Source organism: Drosophila mojavensis, unplaced genomic scaffold, assembly GCF_018153725.1.
Source record: "Drosophila mojavensis isolate 15081-1352.22 unplaced genomic scaffold, ASM1815372v1 contig_82, whole genome shotgun sequence".
NCBI lineage: Eukaryota > Metazoa > Arthropoda > Insecta > Diptera > Drosophilidae > Drosophila > Drosophila mojavensis.
In genome coordinates, this window is record NW_025318908.1 from 120880 (window position 1) to 144681 (window position 23802).

The 23802-nt window shown below is 40.6% G+C and overlaps 3 protein-coding genes across 4 annotated transcripts in view; 1 reads left to right on the forward strand and 2 right to left on the reverse strand.

Annotated features, from left to right (window-relative positions):
• Nucleotides 1–2: 2 nt before the first annotated feature.
• Nucleotides 3–2962, reverse strand: LOC6581087 (sodium channel protein Nach). The gene is made up of 6 exons (XM_002006809.3): nucleotides 2463–2962; nucleotides 2015–2218; nucleotides 1221–1957; nucleotides 374–491; nucleotides 205–314; nucleotides 3–142 (listed from the first exon to the last, which is right to left on the reverse strand). The coding sequence occupies exons 1-6, from the start codon at nucleotides 2636–2638 to the stop codon at nucleotides 3–5; spliced, it is 1485 nt and encodes a 494-aa protein (XP_002006845.1). The 5' UTR covers nucleotides 2639–2962.
• Nucleotides 2963–11688: 8726 nt separating this feature from the next.
• Nucleotides 11689–13722, forward strand: LOC6581088 (fatty acyl-CoA reductase wat). The gene is made up of 5 exons (XM_032729544.1): nucleotides 11689–11764; nucleotides 11882–11994; nucleotides 12051–12561; nucleotides 12839–13562; nucleotides 13635–13722. Exons 1-5 carry the CDS (start codon nucleotides 11689–11691, stop codon nucleotides 13720–13722), a joined length of 1512 nt encoding a protein of 503 aa, XP_032585435.1.
• A 4222-nt stretch (nucleotides 13723–17944) lies between these two features.
• LOC6581089 (neuropeptide CCHamide-2 receptor) overlaps nucleotides 17945–23802 on the reverse strand; it is a 34683-nt gene continuing 28825 nt past the window's right edge. Inside the window, exons 5-9 of one of the 2 annotated variants that reach the window (XM_002006811.4) lie at nucleotides 22216–22409; nucleotides 22039–22159; nucleotides 18335–19772; nucleotides 18252–18273; nucleotides 17945–18185 (exon numbers count right to left, since the gene is read on the reverse strand). In XM_002006811.4, the coding sequence (XP_002006847.2) occupies nucleotides 19361–19772; nucleotides 22039–22159; nucleotides 22216–22409 (727 nt within the window). In that variant the 3' untranslated portion in view covers nucleotides 17945–18185; nucleotides 18252–18273; nucleotides 18335–19360. The remainder of the gene's footprint in view (nucleotides 18186–18251; nucleotides 18274–18334; nucleotides 19773–22038; nucleotides 22160–22215; nucleotides 22410–23802) is intronic. The other variant, XM_044011370.1, reaches the window with a different exon arrangement.

Below are 23802 nucleotides of genomic sequence, written 5' to 3' on the forward strand. Positions count from 1 at the left end.
GACTAATTCCAAGCATGTTTCACGAGAAGCTGCTTCTGCTGTTGATAATGAACATACAAGCGATAAGTGCAGTAGTAGAAGAACTCCACGATGGAAATCATGCTCAAGCCCAAGCACAAATTGAAAATGCCTCCCAAGTCAGCTGCAATCGTATGATAAATTGAAAAATAGTAATCGGAAATTTATGCACTCAAAAGCACTTACATAGCAGACCAACCCAGGACATGACGGTCACCTTGCGTATGACTGGAACCACCTGCTTGGCCAAATAGACTCGTAGCATGAAGCTGTCATTGTTGAGCGTCTCCTGCTTGCTAAGTAAACTATTATTAAGGTCACTACATTAGGGACTAGAATAGTATTGCATACTTACTAAAAGCCACTGACAGAGAATGAGTGCAGATTGAGATCCGTTTTATAGGACAGCGTTGAGTATGTGACGTCATAGCAATTGGGCAAGCACTGATCACAGCGAACGCTCTTGAAATTGTCTGTAAATTAGATCTCTTATATGTATGACTGTTTAGAGAGTAGGTATATCGTAAAATTGGTGTATGAGTATAAAGTCTTGAGGATACGATGGAAACATTCGAAAATAGTTGTGAGCAAAATCTATTTATTGGAGAAACGCCCAAATCGCGTATTTTTAATTTGCTTTATGTAAAGTTTAGCTAGGTAGATATATCATCAAAGGAGAAGTAATTTAACACTCTAATACGCTAACTCGTTAAACAAATACTCACTCGTTAAACACGCTCACATATACACATGTAGATATGTGTTTGCAAGTTAATAGGAGGAATTTCAGCAGACACTTGCCGAAACATGGTATTTATGCTTCCGACATATACATACAATATGCTATGTGGAATGGTTATGGGTTTTGCTTACGAAGCGCCGAAGCGCCTTTAAGCACCAGTTGTGGAGCAGTACGAGTATTTCTGGAGAGGCACGCTTAAGCTGGCAGACAGGGACGTATTTTGAATATTTAATATAAATTATAAATTATGTAACTGGAGCAACCAGAGAGAGAAAGAGAGGGGGGAGGAAGACGGCATGGAGACCACAATGCATCACACAAGACAAAGTGTAGGACTCAGCGGGTCTGTGTAGGTAAATAACTTAAGCGCCGCGAGAGTGAGGATGGGAATAGGTAATGCGAAGGAGGGAAAGAATGCAAAGGTGGGCAACTTGTTACGGCGTAGTTATTCTATATTCACCATAGTTATATGCATAGCAAAAGGTATCGTTCAGACTGCATTCCTTGAACTTCTTGCTCACGGTGGGCAGGAGGTAAGGATGACAGCCACAGCGTTTGCCAATTGCCTCCGTCTGGCAGGCGAGCAGACAGGCTGCCTGGCGATAATTGCGTAGCTGCACATCATCCGAGGTGAGGCAATCTCTTTTGCGCTCGGACAGCTCAAGCACCTCTGTCGAGGAGGTTTGCACGGTGGGCGAGACCTCGACAAAGCTCTCGGACCTTGCAGTTATGGTTACCGATGCGGCTTTCTCCGTTACATAGTCCATCGGATGATGGACAAGCACAATGAGGCCGGTGTTTAGGTTGTGTTCAGAGCCTTCAGCGCCAATGAAAGTGAGACCCCCATCCATGCCAAAGATGTTCGCTGAGAAGGGCAGAAAGCTGGAATTCCGCGGATTGTAGTTGAAGGAGCAGCACGGACCAAGGAATGCAGTCGTCGGTATGAAGGATAAGTATTCATGGCTCTGATTACACGGAAACTCCCCAACGCCCCAAAAACAGCGCTTTACAAAATCCGCACAGCCCGGACTGACAGCCATGGCAGCCTCCCATATGGACACGTTGTTCAGTCGCAGCACAGCATCCGTTGCCTTGTAGCTGTCATGCGTAGGAGGGACAAAGCTCTGATCCGTAAAGGCATTGAGAAACTCGAAGCCAGCTGCCACTTCGGCTACATCATACTCCGCAGGTATCTGGCTGAAAAGGTTGAGAATATCAATAGGTTCCTTCATGAGATTCTTCATTGTTTCTCACAGCGTTCGGACGTAGCGTTGAACGCGCTCCGTGTTTACCGTCTTGGGACTACATATGGTTACTCCGGGAAAGGCCACATCCGTAATGGACACCTCCTTTGAAATGGTGTTTAGAATAGGATATGAGTAGAACTTCAGCCAAAGTAGCAGAGTCAAATAGATGCTCAGACCCAGCAGCTGAACCAGCACCGATGCCCAAATCACTCTGCAATGTCAATGCAGACATATATGTATGTAGTTAGGTCCAAACAGACAAACAGAGAGTGACGACTAAGAAAATTTCAGAATGATTTGATTACTATTCATTAGTTTTGTTGTACTCTGATATAAACCGGGAATACGGATATGGTCAGCCAAAAAGTCTTATTGAGATTAGTGTTACCTCATTACCATTGATTCTTAGTAGCTAACATATGAAGATGTTTTGACAAAGCACATAGCTCACTCACCTGGACAACCCGTGCGTGCGATTGCGTCGCAGCAGCCACATGCCGCTCACCTTGGTGCGCTCCGTGTACTCCCAGAAGGTGTTCGCAATGGCCAGTTTCAGTGGGTGGCTCTTCCAGCATTGGAGCAGTCGATGCCTTGCGCTCCTGCTCGGAGGATGTTTCACTATGCTGACCATTTTGTTTGCTCTGCAGTTGTTGACAGCACAATGCTGCTACTTTTATAGTCTCAGGCAGGACATCGACGCGTCGGCAGTCCTTTGTAATAGCTAATTAAGGTCTAATTGTCTTGAGCCTAAACAAGTTTGCCACTTGTAGCACATTAGCTGTAATGATATGCTAAGAACTTCAGCAGAGGTCGGGAAAGGTGAATCATTTGTTCGTGCTTAATGTGATTTTTAGGGGGCCGTAAACACATACTTATCGATTAACAATTCATAAAAATAAATTAATCTACATAATTTAAAAAAACGACAAAAAGATATATGCACATTTAAAAACTGAATATTCCATATGGGTCGGTTTGCTGAGCAGATAAAATAATAATTTTAGTGCGTGGGTAAGCGGAACATAAACATATATTTATAAAGTTGGAATGAATAAACCTATAATAATGAGATACTGGAAATAGAATCTATGAATCATAAAAATAAAATATAAATAATATAAATTTGATTAACAATGTTTAATATCTTAAAAGTTATTCTAATATCTTAAAGATAAATAACAAATTTATTTGCAGATTATTATTATGAAACGTAGATTGCCATTTCATTTATTCAACGGTTTATATTATGGACATTTTATTTAGGGTTATTGAAGAAAATATATCAAAATGTCACTATACGATATATTTAAAAATATATATTTATATCGGAATATTTCACGAAAGTGAAATGAGTATACACGGACCTGGGAAAAAAAAATTTCAAGTCTCTAGCTCTTATATCTTCTGAGATCGACGCGTTCAAACATACGGACAGACGGACAGACGGACGGACGGACGGACAGACGGACAGAGCTAAATCGGCTCAGCTCGTCACTTTGATTAAGAATATATATACTTTATGGGGTCTGCCACGTCTCCTGCTGCCTGTTACATACATTTAGCAAGACCATTATACCCTGATTTCCCATTTTCAATGGGTTCAGGGTATAAAAATTAATTCAGATTATCAAGCTTTTATAGAAAGATGTATGGATAGACGCAAAGAAAGACGATCGATAAGTTAAGCTAATAAATTAATTTAATTTCGTAAATTGAATTCAACTGATGTCTTTAGCGCAATCCAACAAATCAAGTTGAAGTTAAAAAGTTTTTGAATGTTGGTTGTAAATTCACTTAAATGATCTGAAAATCTCGACTATTGCCATTGACTCTGCCGATACTTGATTCGACTTTCGTCAATAATTCCACTTGAGCAACTAGTTGGAAGTACGCTTCTTTAACGGACAAAACTCAAGTAGAGGTTCAACTTTAAGTTTTTCCAACTTTTATTCAGTGAGACTCTGTGTGGGGGCAGATGGTGGGTCCAAGAAGTTTTTCTTGTACGAATCTCCAGCTCTTAAGCAATGGCAATAAAAATCAGAACTTGTGCGGACAACAACATCCTGCAGGCAATCAGGACAACGACAACAAAGTGTCAGCTATAGAAACAGTTTACTCGAACTACAAGAAGTTGCAGCTCCGCAAAGTTCACGGAAGTTGCTTACGCGGCATTAGTTGCTGACTTTATGGACGTGTCTTAAGCAGATGCGATTGAATTTTAATTGTGCACAACTTTTACTGGAAAAATTTGAATGCTAATCAAGGCAATTAAAAAACCATAGCGCACAAATGAGCCAAAGCAAAAGAAAAAAAAAAAAATCATGTCACGCCAACGCCCGACGCCCACGCCTCCCGGCCAACAATGAAGATAAACTTTAACATGAGCTACGCAAACTTTTAATTTCGCAGAGGGAAAGGACTTGCGGGCTCCACAAATGTGAAGCTCGTGGCAGCCAGGAAGATGCCGTCAAATTTGTAGTTGCTTTTTTATCAGAGGCGCGTGTCGCACACAAGCGTAGGGCTGATGTGCCACACAAACACACACAGCCTTACATCCTCCCACACACATACATGCTCTACATAATCTGCCTAACTGCAGAGCAATTTGTAAAATTTGTGAGTCCGATAAACGCGGAAGCATCACGTGCGGCCCGACTTGAACTTGGCCAATTGAAATGTGGGCAAATGTGGCGAACTTTAACAACTGAGCATTTCACACCGGAAAACACATTTTCAGCTTTTTAAGCTTCATATGCCTTCCAAATCATCCATGCACAAAGAGATTCAGAGGCCTACGAATAGTACTTTCTGTGAATACCCAAATATGAACAGTCTCGCAAATAGAAGGAGAAGCCCCAAGAATATTGAAAGTGTTGAAAATAAATTATTTCTTTAAATTCAGGAATGTATGTGGAATTGGAAACTACAGAGAAGCCCATGACAAAAAGAGAGAAAGAGAAATCAGCTCAGTTAAACGGTAAGTTTCAAGTACCTCGTATTTTTAGACTTTGTAATTGAGTCGACCGTAAAACTACTTGATTTCAGTTAAACAAAGAAAAATATGTTTCATAACATAATACAACAACAGCTGATTGCTGTTGGAGTAAATTTATGGCATTTTTACAAGTTCTACAAACTTTGTAGTTTACTATCGTATGTATTATATGTATCTTAGGTTCTCTAGGTATTTACTATATTTATTCAATCTTAGCTGAAGGTCTCACTGTCCTCTTACCTTCTTCTTCTTCTACTTGCATTGTTTGCCAGGAAGTTTGGCCAGTATGTTTGTCAAGGTTCTTTATTAGCTTTAGCTGCGCGCCAAAAAACTTTACCTACCATCCAAATATATTTGACTGTGTTCAAGCTTGAGTTGATTAAATACGATTGGTGTCTGGACTGCCGTGGTGGCGTCTGGCATCCAGTGATTGCAGTTCATATAAATTGAATGAACATCAATATTCTTGTACTCTGGTTTTCATTGGCGAAAATGTTAAAGTAGGCCCAAAATTAGATTGAATCGCCAAATTTGTTGATGTGACACTTTTATCGTTCAGTATCAGAACATATTGTTATAACTTTTTGATTCTGTAATTTAATATTTTCGAGAGTAAGGTGCGTCTGTAAGGAATATGCGCAATATTTGTTGCGCAAGTGTCTACTCAAATAAATATTAGATTGATGTTTGCAGCGGCACTTGGAGCTCGAATTTGGCTTTTGATTATCACTCGTAATGATAAGCCAACAAATGACAGCTGACAATCAGGCATATCAATCAGGGCAGCCAAGTGAAATGGCCAACAGGCGGACGTAGTGAAGACGGTCCGCGGTTATTGTGTTTGGACAGCACTTGGGATGGCATGTCTTACAAGGCCCTCGGCGCCATCAATATCAGCTGTCTGCACATAAAAAGCCGGATGCCAATCGAATATTTGCATACACATTGAATTCTGAAAGCCACAATGAGCACAAAGACGCGGCCATAATCGTAAAATAAAAACAAATATTTCACTGCACTCGTTGTCTCCACCCGGACGCTCACAGTCCCATTGCAGGCGGCACTTTACGATTAAATGGCCCACAGTGTGGCCTGCCAAGAGACAAGTGGGTAGCCAGGCAACTGGGCAGCGGTCCAAGTGAGGAGAGGCCCGAGAGAGGCGGCATCTTTCCCAGCTCGGTGCTGGCGCCAAGGCAGTGGCAGTGGGAGGCAACTCTCAAAGGCTCAAACGGGATATGGGATATGGGAAAGCGGAAGCAGGAAAAGCCCGTTGACAGAAACACCAGAGATTTACCAAAGCGCCGAGATTCTCGTCGCTAACTGCCGTCGAGTCAGCGAAACTAGTTGCCAAGGGCACCGTACAACGACTGTGGAAAAGGATTTGCTAAACAGCAACATCAAAGCCGAAACTTAAATACTCGTAAAATGTGTGCCCAAGATAAGTGCAATGTAAGTGTGTAAGTGTAAGTGTAAGTCAGTCGCCCTTCTGCAGACAAAATCCTGTGGAGTACTTATGGTCCTTTTGGTATGCATGTGTATATAAATAAATAAACAATTTTTCATTTGTATGGTCGTTCATAAAGGAAAATATGCGACAGCTGACTCATTGTTTCTTCGTTTTTCCTGTTTGAATGAGAGTCGAGACATCGAAGTTAGGGAAAAAGAAATATATCCTTTGAAATATAAACAAATAAACAAATACCTAATTCTGTTATCCGAAACATATTCCGTAGTTTTGCAAGCACACATTATTTTTTTTTATTTTACCAAAATTTATATATCCTTATCTATAGAATATGTTGAATGATCTTACTGTTGTCATTTTCCCCGTAGTGCAGTGTAGAACTTAACCCTGATCCAAAAAGTATGCTATATTTGTTTATATATTTTTATACCCTGAACCCATAATTCATCCGATAACTTTTTATCGTGAATAATCGAAAATTGATTTTGTTTTTTTCAGCCTACTTTGAACCCTTTTAAACCTGGAGACTTCAGATTTACTGTGTATATACATTTATGAATACAAAGATTTTGTAATTTACAGATTTTGGATTACACGCCCTTTTTGCTTGCAATTTGTAAAAAACGTATTTCAAGGACTAGAGATTTGTTCTGTGGAATGTATACGCATTCTAAACATATCACATGTGATAAAGTCTTACTACAAAGAGAATATCAGCTTAGAGGGTTCAGGGTATCTCCTAGTCGAGCAGTCTCGACTGGAGCATTCTTACTTTGTTTTCATTCATGTTTATTATACATACATTTAAGTACTAATTCTTCCCCATTTGCTTTAACGTTGGACTCATATGGACATGAAAATAAATATAAAACAAACACAGTAATATATAGAATATTAATAATATAATTTTATATAAGACATATATACCTTATTGAATACAGCAATTTAAATTTCTTACAAATTGAGCTCACATTTTGTTGGGAAACCAAAACCGATTCGAACTCTTTAAAAGGTACAGCTTCACATGCATAACATACATTGTTATCCGCACATGTGTATGTAAATACATACATACTAGGCTGTACGGGCAGCTTTTGTGCCATTTGCGTAAAGTTGAGAGTCAATTTAGCGGAATGCAAAGCCAGGCGAGAGACCTCCATTTATTTTCTTTGGGGTAGGCCTTACAAATGCCCGTTTTTGTTTGCGTTTCTTACGCTCTATCGAAAAGTTAGCCATATGCCGACTTGTTTGTGGGGCACTTTGCATTTTTTGGGTCGAATTGATTTTTAATGGCTTATTGTCTAGAGGAATAATAAATGGAACCGCGAGCCCTTACCAAATATTATAATAGCTTCTCGGTCAACGAGGAATATAAACAAATGTCAAGTGGAAAAAGAATTTTATTATCTAGTGCGATACTTACCTTTCGTTGTTGACACAAATATATTTTATATATTTTATTTCATTGCACTTTGCCTTAAGGACATTTCAATAAATTCGATGGTGACCTTTAATGCTTCCATGAAAAATCATTATTGGCTAATAAAGCTAACAGTACAGAGGTCGTACCAAGCATTCACTAATTACTTCCCGTTGAAGGTGAAGTTTTTCAGGAAAATAGCTTAGTGATTATTTTATTTACGGAGAGAAGGTGTCATCATCTGTAAAAAATCAAAGCAGCTTATCGCTGATGAACTAGAGAAAAGAGATGAGGTGGGATGACAAACTAGTTTATGAAATGCTTTCCACAGAGGGTGTGAAACGTGAGTGGAAACTGTGTATTCCACATTTACATATATGCGAGAATCGAAACACTTGAATAATGTGTTGGTCTGTCGCTCAGTCGATTTGTCGTTCTATTGGCGCCAAGTTCCTCTGTCACTCAGTCGGTTTGGCTCTGTCGCTCTGTCACTAAGTTGCTCTGACACTCAGGCAATCTGTCACTCAGCCGCATAGTCGATCAGTCGTTCAGTTTCTCTGTCGCTCTGTCGCTTAGTGTCTCTCTACCTCTGTCACGCAGTCGATCAGTCGTCAGTAAATATTGAACGCGACCTCAAAGTTACCAAAATTGGTGACAGAATTCAAGAGGTAGCCAAAAAGTATCTTAAAAGGCTGGACTCCCATCCAAATAACTTGGCCAGACGCCTAGGCTCTGCAGCGCATAACACAGTCAACCGCCGAACTGGTATAAGGAGGGCTGAAACGCCATCACTCTCAAGAATGCTGGATCGGGTCTTGACCTGAATACTTATACATCTGAAAAGCCCAAAATATCTGTCATTTTATAATATATGCATAATATTATATATATTATAATAATATATACTAGATTGTAGCTTTCAGTATGTAAATTAGTTAACATTTCTGTTTAGATTAGATGCCAAAAATCTAGCGGTATGCTAACCTGTAAATAAATCTTATAATTTTGAAAACAAAATTCTGTCACTCAGTTTCTCTGTCGCTCTATTATTCAGTCGTTCAGTTTCTCTGTTACTCAGTCACTCAGTTGTTCAGTCGTTCAGATTGTATGTGACCAAGTTTCTCTGAATCTCTGTAGCTCTGTCGCTCTGTAGCTAAGTTCCTCTGTCTCTCTGTTCCTCTGTCGGTTTTTGCACTGCTGCTCAGCCGGTCTATCGGTCTGTCTGAACGATCGCACACTTCACTTCACTTTACTTTACTGCACTGCACTGTACTATACTACATATATGTATAATATATATATGGGCATTTCTCCAGAAAGGTCAACCACAGCGAAACTCAATGAAAGCATGTTCTGCTAGCATATTTTTATACCCTTAACCCATTTTCAATGGGAAATCAGGGTTTAATGGTTTTGTTGAAATGTATGTAACAGGCAGAAGGAGGCGTGGCAGACCCCACAAAGTATATATATTCTTGATCAGGGCGACGAGCTGAGTTGATTTAGCTCTGTTCGTCTGTCTGTCTGTCCGTCCGTCCGTATGAACGCCTAGATCTCAGAAGGTATAAGAGCTAGAGAGCTGAAATTTGGCATCCATACTCGTATGTACCATACGCAGTACATCATCTTTTTCGATAACCGCTCCGATAACTATTTTATCGAGAATAATCAAAAAATGTTTTTTAAGGCCGATTTGAACACGTTTAGACCTAGAGACTTCAGATTTACTATGTATATACAGTTGATCGATCAGAAGATTTTGTAATTTACAGATTTTGGATACCACGCACCCTTCGCCACCAATTTGTAAAAAGCGCATTTCAAGTACTAGAGACTGTGCTTTGGAATGTACACACATTTTAACCATATGATCACGCTCTGAAGATTCATATAGATAGTTCATCTCATATTTAAAATTAAATTCTCATAATATTGCCCACACTGCAGCGCAGCACAAGCGCAGTCACTGCTAACTGGGGGCGTGGGAGACCCCACAAAGTATATATATTCTTGATCAGGGCGACGAGCTGAGTCAATTTAGCCCTGTCTGTCCGTCTGTCCGTATGTTTGAACGCGTCGATTTCAGAAGATATAAGAGCTAGAGACTTCAATTTTTTTTTTAAATGTCCGAATATACAGCGCGGATATCGAGTTTATCACTAAAAATCGATAATTGTAAAATTATATCCCCTACATCTTTAAAGCACTATATGCACTTTATACAATTTCGGTTTATTCTCAAATACTGCCTGGATCTTTTGGCGGTTATTCTTGGCGGCGATAGGCGACGCTGTTGGCGGTTTTTCTGTTTCTGTCATTAAATTAAGACACTTTAAATTTAAGCCGGCTTAGAGGCTGCTTCTAAGCCTATTAAGTGTGTACCTGCCCAGCTGTCAATCACCAGGTACCCACTGAGAAAATGGCAGTGACCCGCGGGCTTTTTTATAGAAGCTGAAAATTTGCAAAAAAATAAGTAAGGACACTCAAGTCGGGGTGCGCGACCTGGACCTACCCTGGGCTCCGTCCGAATATTGCTTTTACTTAATACTATACTTTAATATTTTGTGTTTAATCTTATTGATTGATCGAGAAGGCACTTTCATAATCAAAAAGCATTAATATAAAACAAAATAATCACGAAAGAAGAAATACGGATAACGACAGGAATCGAACTAGTATTTCCTCGGCAATGCGCACCGCTCTATCAACACCGCCACTTCATTTTTTTTTTAAACCTAAAATTTACAGGCATTGAAAATCCAAGTAAACTGACAGCAATTTAATGCAACCCGCTTCCTGCCTCTCATCATACCCTAATTCCCCATGATTTTAATGAGTTTAGGATATACAAATTAAGCTTAAGTCTAAGCAGTTTCGCTTGGCTTTTACCTAACGAAGTGATAAATCTGCTTTCATTATTAATCGAAATGGAATATTGGCTACTTCCGCTGGAGTCTCTGTAAGCCTATCTAATTTGTCGGTAAAGTTAAATTCCCCACCTCTTAAAAAGCTTTGCATAAATCCGTTGAGTGGCTTGAAATCCTTTACAGTGCGATGGTTCTTTGAGTCCAAATAGAATTTATCGCTGACCCTTTTTTTTCGGCCACCAAAATTGATGTCCAAATTCAATAGCTAATATAAAGGAGTTTAAAATGCATTGTATTCGATTTCAAGTTAATATTTTACAATTAAGATGTGTTAGTCGATCCCACAGATTCATTGCAAGCATTATGTGCACACTTTTCAAATTAAATTACGATTCTATACAGATTTATTCATTAATTGTGAATACTTTCAGTTTGTTCTATCTATCATAAAATCATTCGGAAAATGCACTTATTTAAATGTATTCAAATTATCATATAATATAATTTTAATCCAATTTTAATCGGGACCAACATTCATTAAAAGTTGTATATGGTACGAAATTAAGTCAGGAACTAAAGACGATGTGGACTTATTTGCCAGTCTTTCCTTCCGAAACGTTGAATTCGGCAAATTTTTATGTTAATTGTATTCAAAGCTTTCTCTGTAGAGCAATGAGCGCGTGAGGTTTAGGTATTTGTAGCTTGAATTCATTAAGAGAAACTAAAGCTAATATTAAAGAAAGTTCTTTCAAAGTCTTGAAATAGTTCAGCCCACTCGCTTCATTAATATTTATGAATTCGTGTTAGAAGGTTAGGGAATAGTTTTCTGCCCTTAAGTCTATAAAAGCATTTGTAAAAAAGAATCATTACAGAGTTGATGGGTTAGTGCAAATATCGGGTTGTCCATGTGAGAGTGCTTACAATATAATAGAAAATGGAATCTGAAATAAAAAATTTCTATAAGGACAAAACTGTTTTCATAACCGGTGCGAGTGGATTCCTAGGAAGAGGTACACACTGGTTATTTAAACAAAGTTCTGTGAGATAAGATAATCAGAAAAGGGACTACATAAATAATGTCAATCGCTTTATAGTCTGTGCAATTTTGAAATCCTAATGTATTCCAGTGATCATTGAGAAACTGTTGCGTGAGACTGAGGTGAGGCGCATCTACGCATTGATAAGACCCAAGCGGGGCAAGAACATACAGGACCGCATTGCCGAATGGAAAACAGTTCCAGTGAGTATCAGGAACTATCCACGTAGAGAACTACCTATCTACATCGTACTCCGTAGCTTTTTGAAGTGCTGCTCAAGGCTAAACCCGATGCATTGGATCGTGTTATTGGCATAAACGGGGACTGCGCGGAGCCTGATCTAGGCATCAGTGCAGTGGATAGGAAGCTGCTTTTGCAGCAGGTGGAGTTGGTGGTGCACAGCGCGGCAACGGTGAGTTTTGCCGAGCCGCTGCACGTGGCATTAGATATTAATACGAGGGCCACTCGCTGCATGCTGCAGCTGGCTAAGCAGATGCCTCGCTTGGGGGCCTTCGTGCATATCTCCACGGCATATTCCAACTGCGTAATTCATCACATCACGGATCGTTTTTATCCCGAGCATCTCTCGTGCAATGTGAGCCAGGTTTTGCAACTGAGAGAAGCGCTGAGCACGGATCTGTTTGATCGAATGGCTCCGGCACTGCTAGATAAGTTTCCCAACACGTACACCTACACGAAGGCCTTGGCGGAACAGCTCATTGAAACCGAAGCCGGAGACTTGCCGGTGTGCGTCTTTCGCCCAGCTGCCAGTAAGTAACACTCACAAGTATGCTCAATTCATTCACATAATCCGCTGTGCTTCCATCTATCAAATACATACTGGAACATGAGTCCGTCCAGCCTTGTTTGTCAATCAGTTCCATTTATTTAAGGAGGTTTCGTGCAGTATGATTACCCTTACATGTTTTGATATATCTACTTGATACATATCTGCGTATATTTATTTGTATTCATAGAATATATTGCTAGTTCATTGTACCTGCCAGCCGTCTCCTTTCTATTCATCACTTTGTTTTTCTTTCTCAGTTGTCGCTAGTCATAAAGAGCCTATCACCGGGTGGATAGACAACCTGTACGGGCCCATTGCGTTGCTCTATGGCGTCGCCATGGGGGTTCTACGGGTCGCACCAGTCAATAAGCAGGCTCCGTCGAACTTTGTGCCCGTGGATGGCTGTAGCAATCTGGCCCTGGCCGCCGCTTGGAGGACGGCAGAGGAGTCAGAGCAGCGTAGAAAGAACCCCGCTGTGCCAGCCACGGCAACCATCTACAACTACGTGCCTACCGGGGAGAACTCCATTAGGCATGAGTACTTTATGAGAGCCGCGGAGAATGAGCGAACAGACTGTCTTTTGCCACAGTGTATCTGGTACCCGTTCCTGCACACCACCAAAATAGTTTGGCTATATAAGCTGGCCACCATATTTTACCACCTGATTCCCGGCTACTTGATTGACGTAGCTCTGCGTCTGCGCGGCCAGAAACCAAGGATGATTCGCATATACGACAAGATCCACAAGAATATTGATGTGCTGCAGAGGTTTCTGCTCGAAAGCTGGACCTTCGAGACACCAAATGTGGATCGATTGTGGCAGTGCATGTCTCCAGTGGATCAGCAGCTCTTTGACTTCAACTTAAACAGTCTGAACTGGGAAAAGTATTTGCAACAAGCTTTCTTCGGCATGTGCCTCTATCTGTCCGCGGTGCCAATAACTGAGGAGACATTGAAGCGCAGTCTTCAGAAAATGAAACGGTAAGCTTAGCCTCACCTCAAATATCATATTGACATGAATTAATTAATAATGACATTGAATTTGCCTTTCAGCTTTCTCATACTCCATCGACTGCTGCAATTCAGTTTGATTTGCATTGCGATTGTGAGTGTCAGATGGCTTCTTCGCCTATTACCGTAAGATTTAGTTATAGTCATATTCATTGATACCAGTTCCAATTTGGAATCGGGGTGTTAATGAGCTAATGGAAGTGCCTTCCTACTATATTTACTCATAATGACACGATGCATTGAACAAATAAGAGCCTTTATCATATTCTTCATGATATTCCACAGATATGCATGTATTGCTTGTAGAGTCATTGAAGTACGATTGTCAAGTACATATTATTCATAACGTTTCCCTTTTGTGATTTAGCCATGGGTTCGCGTATTTCCCGTATTACTTTTTTGTTGGGCAACAATAAAATGTATCATGTCATGCAAATGGCGACATCCACTCTAAATATAACCGAAAAGTACACGGAAAATAGATTTTTTTATATCAATTGATTCCAATGCTTTCCGCCGGCTTAGTAATTCCTATTCAGCTTTTTATACAGATGGCAGACACAATTTTTTTCCAATACCGATACGTTATAATTTCGCTCTCCTTTACCTATGGGAACAGAGCATAACATATTTCCTACAATTGGTTATAATACACTATATTTTATAATATGATTGACAACTTTTCATTGATAAATATACATCCTTATATTGTGTTGCCCAATTTCTTTTGGGGATTGGAACGACATTTCTATGAAGAGCCAGTTGACAGTAACCTGCTTAATTAAACTTAAACATTAAACGTTTTTACAACCGTATGATTGCGATGAGAAAAGGTATTTTGTTTTCTCCGTCCCTCTATCCGCGAGTCATAAAGCGTTTTACTTATGCATGTATATTCTAAAGCTATAGAGCCTTAAGCTTAACAACGACTGAGCAGTTCACGAAATCGTTTTCTCAGCTAATAAATGTTCTTACGGTACTTGTGCCATTAACCCAAGAGCACAAAGGGAAAGCGATTTCTTAACAAAATGGAAATGCATTTCAATTTAATTTACTGGTCAACATCAGGCTCAAATCAGGCTCACAATAAACGTATATCAGCCATGTCAACTGCGAGATGTTTTCATAAATGTCAATGCCATAGAAGTCACAACAAGATAAACAGAAACTAAAATAAAAACAATTTCAATCATCAACAAGCTAAGCCGCCATAAAGCCGGAAACAAACTGCGGCCCATAGACATAAACAGGCCAGAATTACGTCTCTTTTTGGCTCTACTCTTACTTGGCCGTATCGCAACACGTGCGTGCAACGAGCCCAATGGTCGTGTGCCTGCGACATGCCACGCCCAGTGGCAGGGTAAGTGCCTCTGAGCTGTCAATGGGTCTCAGCTTACGAGTAGCGCCAATTAGCGAAGCAGACGCACAGCAAAGCGAAAACATAATCAAAGCGACCAAAAGAATACGGAGCACAATAGCATCGAGGCATCGCAGTGCTCGTAAGGGGCTGTGGGGGTTGGGGGTGGATGGCTAGCTAAGCCAGGGCTAAATTAAGCAAGACGCAAATGGAATCTCCTCTGGGTTGCGTGGCACACAAACATGTAGCAAATGGCAACAGGATAAGAATCTGTCCGTCGCTTCAGCTGGAACTCATTTTCGTTTGACCGCGCAGATGAGGAATTAGGAATGCTACGGCCTCCACTCTGGTCCCCACTCCGGACCGAAAAGGATAACCGGTCCGCTTAGCGGCCAAGATTGTCGTCGTCTTATGCAGCACTAAATGTTAGTTATGGCTCTTCCTATCCTGGAGGCCCTGCCTTGGCGCATTAGAGTCTCCTGCCAGCTGCGAGCAGCTCCCTTGCAGCGTGATAAATCACTTCGGGCCTCTTGAAAGCTCTCCCTCGGCTGGCATTTGCGTCCATTTGCCCCGATTTCCAGCGCTTGATAATCTGATAGCCACGCATATTGAATGTGTGGCCGCCTGGGGGAGACCCCGCATACCCCTAAGCCTTGACTGTGAAGCTGCATTTATCTCACACTGTAACCTCTCCTCTAAACGGCCGGCATTTATATATTGCAAAAATACAATACATTCCATTTGCAAACCATTACAATCACCATAATCATTTGATTAAGTCAATGAGGCATTATCAATATAAATTCTGAAATCTTCAATTGAAACTCGAATAAAGAAATCCAATTACAAATATTTCACGGTAAGTTCAAATTCGTTCTCTTCCCAAATTAAATATATTTGTATTTCTTCTGATTCTCTATAAATTGAGCTCCAGATATTTGTGCTTTATCATGATTGAAATAGTTGTACAATATTTGAAGCCCTGTTCCCATACAATATGCCGGGATACGCTGGGCATTATCCTGTAAATTTCTGTCACACTCGATTGCCATTTTGCAGGACTCCTTTGCATATGTATATCAAGCTTCCATTACATTGTCCTTTGCTGATGTGGGAAATGTCGTCCGCAAGCAGGGTCAGGGGCAAAGCCAGGTGCGGAAGCGGGGGCGTCTGTGAGCTGTTAAGCGTTTGCTTGTTTATGCAGGGGAGAGTCAACACTTGACTCAAGTTTGGTCAACAAATTTGGGTCCACTATATACACAGCTCCAGTTGATGCAGACTTGCCAAGTTTGTATGCTCGAAGGACTCTGGATATCATCGATTCGGCAGGCATTAAAACATTGCCGTGGAGTCAAACTGACTTGGATAAGTATAAGGCTTACAGGGAATTACGAAAATACAAGGAAAGTTTACACTAGCAGCTCTGCTATGATTATCTGCAAAAAAAAAAACAGTAGGATTCAAAAAACTTGAATCCCAATTATTGAATACTTTTCTAGACATATTTTATTAAAAACCATTTCATGTAAGACTAAAGAGTTTATCCATAGTGTACGCCGCTTGGTAGATTATAAGATTATTTCCGCATCATAAGTTCGTAAATGAAGTACAAAGAACCTGCATTTGGATGGAACGATAAGCTGCCAAGTATATGAAATTATATCCCGCTCAAGACACACTTCTCGGCCTCTGTATGGGGAAAATCTACCTGCCACCTTCAATAAAGTAATTGAGTACATATCTGCAATATAATCTGTTTATTTATTGTAATTATATTTCAACACCACAATATCAGCTCTATAAACCAGGAAGTTAACTGCTCAGCTGTAACAGAACCACAGAGCTTGCTCAACAAATTAGCTAATTGTGCAGTAGAATTTCACCCGAAACTTCTGACAATGGAACTGAGGAACTGCCAGGGCGCCGGCCAGAAGGGGCGGAGGAGGAGCAAATGCCAATCAACACCAACAATATTTGTGGTCAGAGCGGTTTTTCGTGTCCACACCACAGAAAGGGAGGAGGCGTCAGCTGTCTATGGGCAGATGAGCACATATTTACATGTTGGCTGTGTACATAAATCTGGTGCGCTTTGACCCAGTTTGGGGCTTGCTGCAGGCAACACAAATTACGATTAACATAAGCATTACCTGCGGTCACAATGCCTATCCAACAGCCGCAGCCGGAGAAGGGAGAAGGGAGCAGGGAGCAGGGAGCGAGCAGGAGTCGAACGAGGTAGGAAAATGTTAAATGGCATTCACTTTCCCGGGCCTGAAACATGACAAAATTTGTCCATTGTCTGTCCCTTATCTGTAGAGCCAGCTGCCAGCTGCCAGAGCCAGTGGCCGAGCTCTGCTTGATTTGGTGAATGCCCGATGGGTCTGCCGGCCTGCCAGACAATTGAATGGACGGGGTCGGTGAGCAGTTCAGATTGTTGGGGGTTGCATTAGAGATTAGCCACTTTGACTCCAACATTTATTGCATGCCAATAGCTTTGGTCTGCCCACAAAGGTGTGCCATCGCAGTCGCAGTCGCAGTCGCAGTCGCAGTCGAGTGTGTAGGCGTGTATATGCAATGTTCAGACAATTTACATATGCAGCTTTACATACATCGAGCTGTTAGTCAAAACAACCAGGGAAACAAAGAACAAGAGCTCCCGGCTGTTCTTTGGGAGTGGCAGCTAGTAATAAATTGCCATGTTTTTCGATTTTCCACTCTTCTTTTGTGTGCCTGGAAATTGCCGATTTTCTCTTGGTATTCTCGGGCTTTCGTGTTTGTGAATGCAAATTGAACGTGTTGCGTTTAATTTCTAAATAATTCGAGCACCTGTGAGCCCTTGGCAACTCGTTTGATTAGTCTAGCAACTGGTAGCTGCTAGCTGTAATTGGCTTATCACAAATTCAATTTATTTTCTAAGAATTAATTTCTCTGGCTAAACTTGCACACGTATCGCTGCAATTCGGGTTCAATTTGCTATTAAGTTTTGCGAGATGCCAAATTGTTTTTCACATTTTATTTGTAGTCCATTCAGTGCTGATTTGACACATCGTATACATTTCGGTAATCATTATCTCTTTACTTACAGCTAAAACAACACATTAAATCGAAAAACCGTTTGAAATGCCATAATTTATGGCTAAAGTACCATCTTCCCTCATACTGATTCACCCATCAATGGAAGCTAACAGATGTTATTTAGAATCTAGTAGCGAGTCCGCTCGTCATAGCGCTTGATGAAGCTGAAAATGTAAAAGTGAAAATATAATGAATTTAAATAGGAGTGATCAAGAAGTGGAACAGTTTACATATTGCGTCTTGCCTCGAGTGCTGTAAGAATTTGAAGATTAGTGAGTGTATAATATAACAGATGTGATGCTGCGGATCTTACCTGCTTGCTTGCCCATAAATAGAGTACAAACTGTTTACATAGATATTTATTGAGTTTGGAATATTTAACAGAATTATAATAACATACTTTGCTCTCTTCTTGCGAAATCTTTGCTTATCAATAAAAGTGTTTTTACATCTAAGTCTGAGGTGATTCTTTAGCATTTGCTGCAAAGCTAAAACTCTACCATATAGTACTGCTGTGATTACATCAGATTCAAGACCAGAAAGCAACAACAACTAAACATCTATCAATTAACTTTTGTACACTTAATTATTCATTATAGCTATTGATATACAATATTTTGCAGCTACATGGGTTTACATTAAGTGGAATTGCATATTTCTGTGTATGTGTGTGTATACTACATGTCTATTTATTGCACAAAACAGATACGAATTTCAATGTATATGCTCTATAATATTGAATGCCTCTTAATTACTAGGACTTTGCCACATCACATAGAGTACGCCGAATCAGAGGGTATTGCGATTATAATTATTATATATATTTACAACGAATTGAGCCTCACAATTGCCATGGAATTTACATATGATTAATACGGGGATACACGTAGAGGGAGCTTTGCTGAAGTGGGGGATAGCACGAGGGCTATTGGAATATTCGAGTACTTTTCCGCTCTTAGCTCAGGTTCGTTTTCAGCTTGAGCAGGCCTTTGTGGGTAGCTCACTAACATTAGTGCAATGCCCACACACACGTGCACAGATGGTCAGTGGCTAAGGACAAAGGCCAGCTGGCTATGTAGAGCACCCATAGGCTTATAGCCGAAGCTAATACACACGCCAATTGCCATTTCAGTGATGCTGGGGCTCAACACAACAATTACTGCCAATTAGCATAGCGAGAGTGTGTATAAATTGCAGTGCGGGTGCGACACACTCACACACACAGCCACGCGCACATACAGCGATTGTGTGAGTGAGATCAGGGGCCAAGTGCTTAGAGCTGCGCGTCGGCCTGTTGGGAAGTGGAGCCCTCCTCCAGCAGCTCCACAATCAGTGTGCCTCACCTTTTCTCATTGATGATGGAGGCTCGGCCGATGCCAGCCCCAGCGCCCACGTTCGCATTGTGCGAGTGCCCGTTGACGCTGCCTGCGTGCTGCAAGGCCATCGAGTCCTGTCGATGGAAGCTGCCGCCACGACCGCCTGCAGCTCCGCTGACGCCGTGGTTGTTGTTCATGTGCACCGAGGCACGCGGCCCACCCTCTCTAGCCCCGCCAGCTGCGATGCCACCGCCCACATAGGTGGAGCGACGCATAGAGGTGACGCTGGTGTCCATGATGCCTGTGGCGGTCGAGTGCTGGCGGAGATGGGGCTGCCGCTTGACGCAAATGCAGCACAGATAACGGTTGAAATGCTGCCGAAACACGCCGGACACACAGTAGAGCGCCACAGGATTAACGCACGAATTGAGGAAGCTGCAATTAGAGAAGACCAAAGCGCAAAGTCAGTCTATGGCCAGTGCGCGAGTGCAAGTGCTGAGGGGAATTATCTTATCTACAATAGTTTAATTACAGCCTCTACGCTCCACTCCACTAATCTACTAATTAACAGACTTTAAATACAACTTCGAAAACTATAAGCGGAATCTGTTAAATTCGCTTTGTTTCTATGTTGATATAGCTGAAACAACTTTTAAAACAGAGCGGATCCGCTATTGTACTGGAAAGTAATATGACATATATGACATATAGTACTTGTAGTACTAAATTTTTTTTTATATTTTTGAAATCACTAGCAAAATATAAATGTTAAATCATTAGAGCTTCAATAAGTAATTCAGTATTTTTGAAGTAGTCAAGCTTGATTCGTTTAGTTTGATTGCAATATATTTTGCAAATTGTGTTAGTGATCTAAATAATAATTGAATATAAAATGTTCGATGGTTTTTAAATTGTACATTTTGTAATGCAGTCAAGTCCTTTATGAAAATCGATAGTACAATATATTATAAAGGCAATGATTCTGAATACAAGTATCATTCTAGTGGAAGTCATATATTGTATTTCATTTAGAAACAAGTAAGAAAGTTTGCGACTGCTTGACTACGAAATCCCCTGAACCCTTCGAGCATTAGCTATTTTAATAATTTTTCGCGTCTTTCTGCTTACACAAGGCACAAGCACACACACAAACGCACACACGCATACACACACACACACACATACACACACAAGCACCCACGCATAAACACGCATGGGCTGCAGTGTGCGCTTACTATGAGAACTTAATTGTTAATAACATACGATCTTCATGAAACTTTCAGATTATGATTATAACATATATGCATGCATTTGCCAAAGCACAAATCTCTAGTATTTGAAATACGCCTTTTACAATTATGTGGGTGAAGAGGTGGATATAGGGTTGGGGGTAAATTTGATCTACATTAAAAATTTGGCTTTAAAGTTGTAGGAGATATAATTTTATAACTAATTTTCGATAGGATTTTTAATCGATAAACAATATCGGGAGTAGTTATCGAGTTTTAAAGCAAAACTCGATATCCGCGCTGTATTTTCGGAAATTTTTTCTGAAATCCACGCGTTCAAACACACTGCCAGACGGACGGACGGACAGGGCGAAATCAACTCAGCTCGTCGCTCTTTGTGTGGTCTGCCACGCCTCCTTCTGCCTGTTACATACATTTCAACAAAACCATTATACCCTGACTTCCCATTGAAAATGGGTTCAGGGTATAAACAGGTCAAAATGGTAATATTTCAGCATTTGCCAATTGGATTTTGAAACGAAGAAGATATTCCGAAACAGCGGATGAATAGCTTCTACATTGATTGATATTATATCACTTGGTTAATTATCAAATCGAAACTATTTAATTTGTAATCAATCAAATTGGTTAGTTCAAAATTGCTCTTTAATCCTAAATAAAGCTGATTTGAGTTTGTCTCTTTGAATGACAATCCAGAAGAATCGGTCTGGGCGAGCATTGACACTCTATTTCTCTAGTATTACTTCTGAATTTAAAGTTACAAATGCAATTAATTTGGACCTTTGGCAGAGTGTTTAGTTATTGATGAAACTCGAGAGTTTTGAGCAGCTCGGAAAACACTTTAGTGTAGTACTTTTACACTTAACTGGGGTAGCAGAAAACACGGCAAGTAATTGACATCGCTGCAACCTTTTGTGGAATATTTTATTCAAGATGCATTTATTTTTCTTTTCTTGGACAGCCCTTTCGGCATTGAAATGCAAATTACTCTCAGTGGAACTGACAGTCTGCGACATCAGAAATTAAGTTGCCCGAAATGCTGACACATTATTTTGTGCACTTTACTGCGCTAAGTGACGCCCCCAGCGCCAAAAGGGGCCGTCGCAGGGCGGGGAACGGGGCGACTGTCAACGAAGGAAAATTTACTGCTGCTTGATGCGTGGATGCGAGTGTGGTAAAGAGTTAGTTAGCTGGGAGGGAAGAGAGAGGAAGACGTGTGTGTAAGGGAGGAAAGTAAGTTTTTACAGGGATTATCTCCTTCAATTAAAAATAATGCCAAAAGAAGAAGACGCCTGCACGCCTGGGGCACTGTTGAAACAAGTTGAAGGACAGTAACGTTCGCATATGGAACGAATGGAACGCGGGGCTTAAGCCCCACAACTTCAAACTATTTACCAAGAGCAAAAACAAGCCGAAGATAAAAGGGCCACCGTTACAGTAGATCCGCTTACCTGGTGCAAAATCCCACGATGCGCACCACATTCCAGAAGTCGTCGAAGTCGTCCTCGGCCGTCGGGTAGAAGTGGTACCACAGCTCGAATACGTGATATGGAAAGAAGCAAATGAAGAACACTGCCAGGGCAATTAGAGAGCCGCTACTCAGGCCCAGTCGACCAACTGCTACTCACCGACCACAAAGGCCACCACCATGCGGGCGACATGGCGGCGAGCCCGCGCCTGACTGCGGCTCTGGATGCTCAGCTGCTCGCCGGGCATGTCGCGGGCGCTGATGTGGAGTCGCTTGGCCATCATGATGTATAGCACGCCGATGATGGACAGTGGCACCAAATAGTAGATGGACGCCTTGGCCACCACCATGTATCTGCAAAGAGTAAAGCGGCTTAGCAGGCATATAGCAGTTACAGTCACTTAAAGTGCTCCACTTAAACCAGATGGGGTGAATTAACGGTGCGATATGAGAGTCCCCAGCCAGTACTGGGCTGGCCGTTAATTAATCAACGACAGTCTTTAAGCAGCCTGTGAACTACTTTGATCTCCGCAGGTCGACATCTATTGGAGTTGACTTCAACTTTGCTCAACGAAAACTATTGTCTATGGATCTGGTTCATTTTAAATAGGGTCATCTATAAATACTGTGGGGTCTTAGTTCGAGTCGATTGCATGAGCTTGCTTAAACTTAAGCTTCTATTTTAGTAGTTACCCTAAACTATGTGAAGAAGTAATATTACGTACATTCTCCCTTTACTCCTTGTTGCATACAAATTCACGAATGCAATATACGATAAAAAGCCCTTTTGAATGGACTCGGGGTATACAAATGTATATGCAATCGGATTATCTCAATATTAATGAATTTCTTTTTAGGTAGCAAATGATATTTGACTTGTCAATCAATAAAAAACGCTCAAAATGAATTTAACTTATTTTTTTATTTAGTTTTTGCAAATATAATGCGTATGTTTTCAAATAATCGGATTAAAGCGGATTGAGTTCCAATGCGAAATCCCTTCTAACGCATAAAAAGTAAAATACATAAATTCAAATTAAAACTGAAAATTTGATTTCTGTCGTTTCTCTTAATAATTGAATTTATAATTTCAGTCAGTTAAATTCCAGCTAAATTAACAGTAATATAAAATTCAAGTGGCTGTCAATTCATTCGAAATGTGATAAGCCCATTAGCCAAGTTTGAATGGTTTAAAGTTAGATTGAGTTGCCAAAGATATTTTTATATGAATGTGATATACCCAAATAAATACAGATAGGTCCAGTTTTCATAAAGGATCTGGTTCTAAATATTTATGCATTATTTTTATGTATTTTTGGGTTTTGATTGAATTTGATGAATTTGATTAAATTGAATTGCGAAAATTAAGCAGCTCTCAAAAATAGAAGGCACGGCTGTCTGCTGAGCTTCGTAATGTTGCAGACATGTTTAAATTGATAGATGAGAATTTAATTTGTGACTGTTAAATGATTGCCTAATAAATTAGAAGCAATTCAGTAAGCGCTTATGGCTACGGAGATGCGTGTCTAGGACATCTTAGCCAATTTGTGAGACAGTTAAAGGAACTGCAGGCTGAAGACATCCGTTAAATTATAGTGTGGCGTGACATTGAACTAACGACCGAATAAATTATTCGCATAAAAAACAACCAACATTTAATTTTATCCTTCTCAGCAATTTTGTGGGTTTTTTAAACAGGAGCGGCCGAGTCCTAAAGGGGTTTTTACGAATCGGATGAAACGTTAGC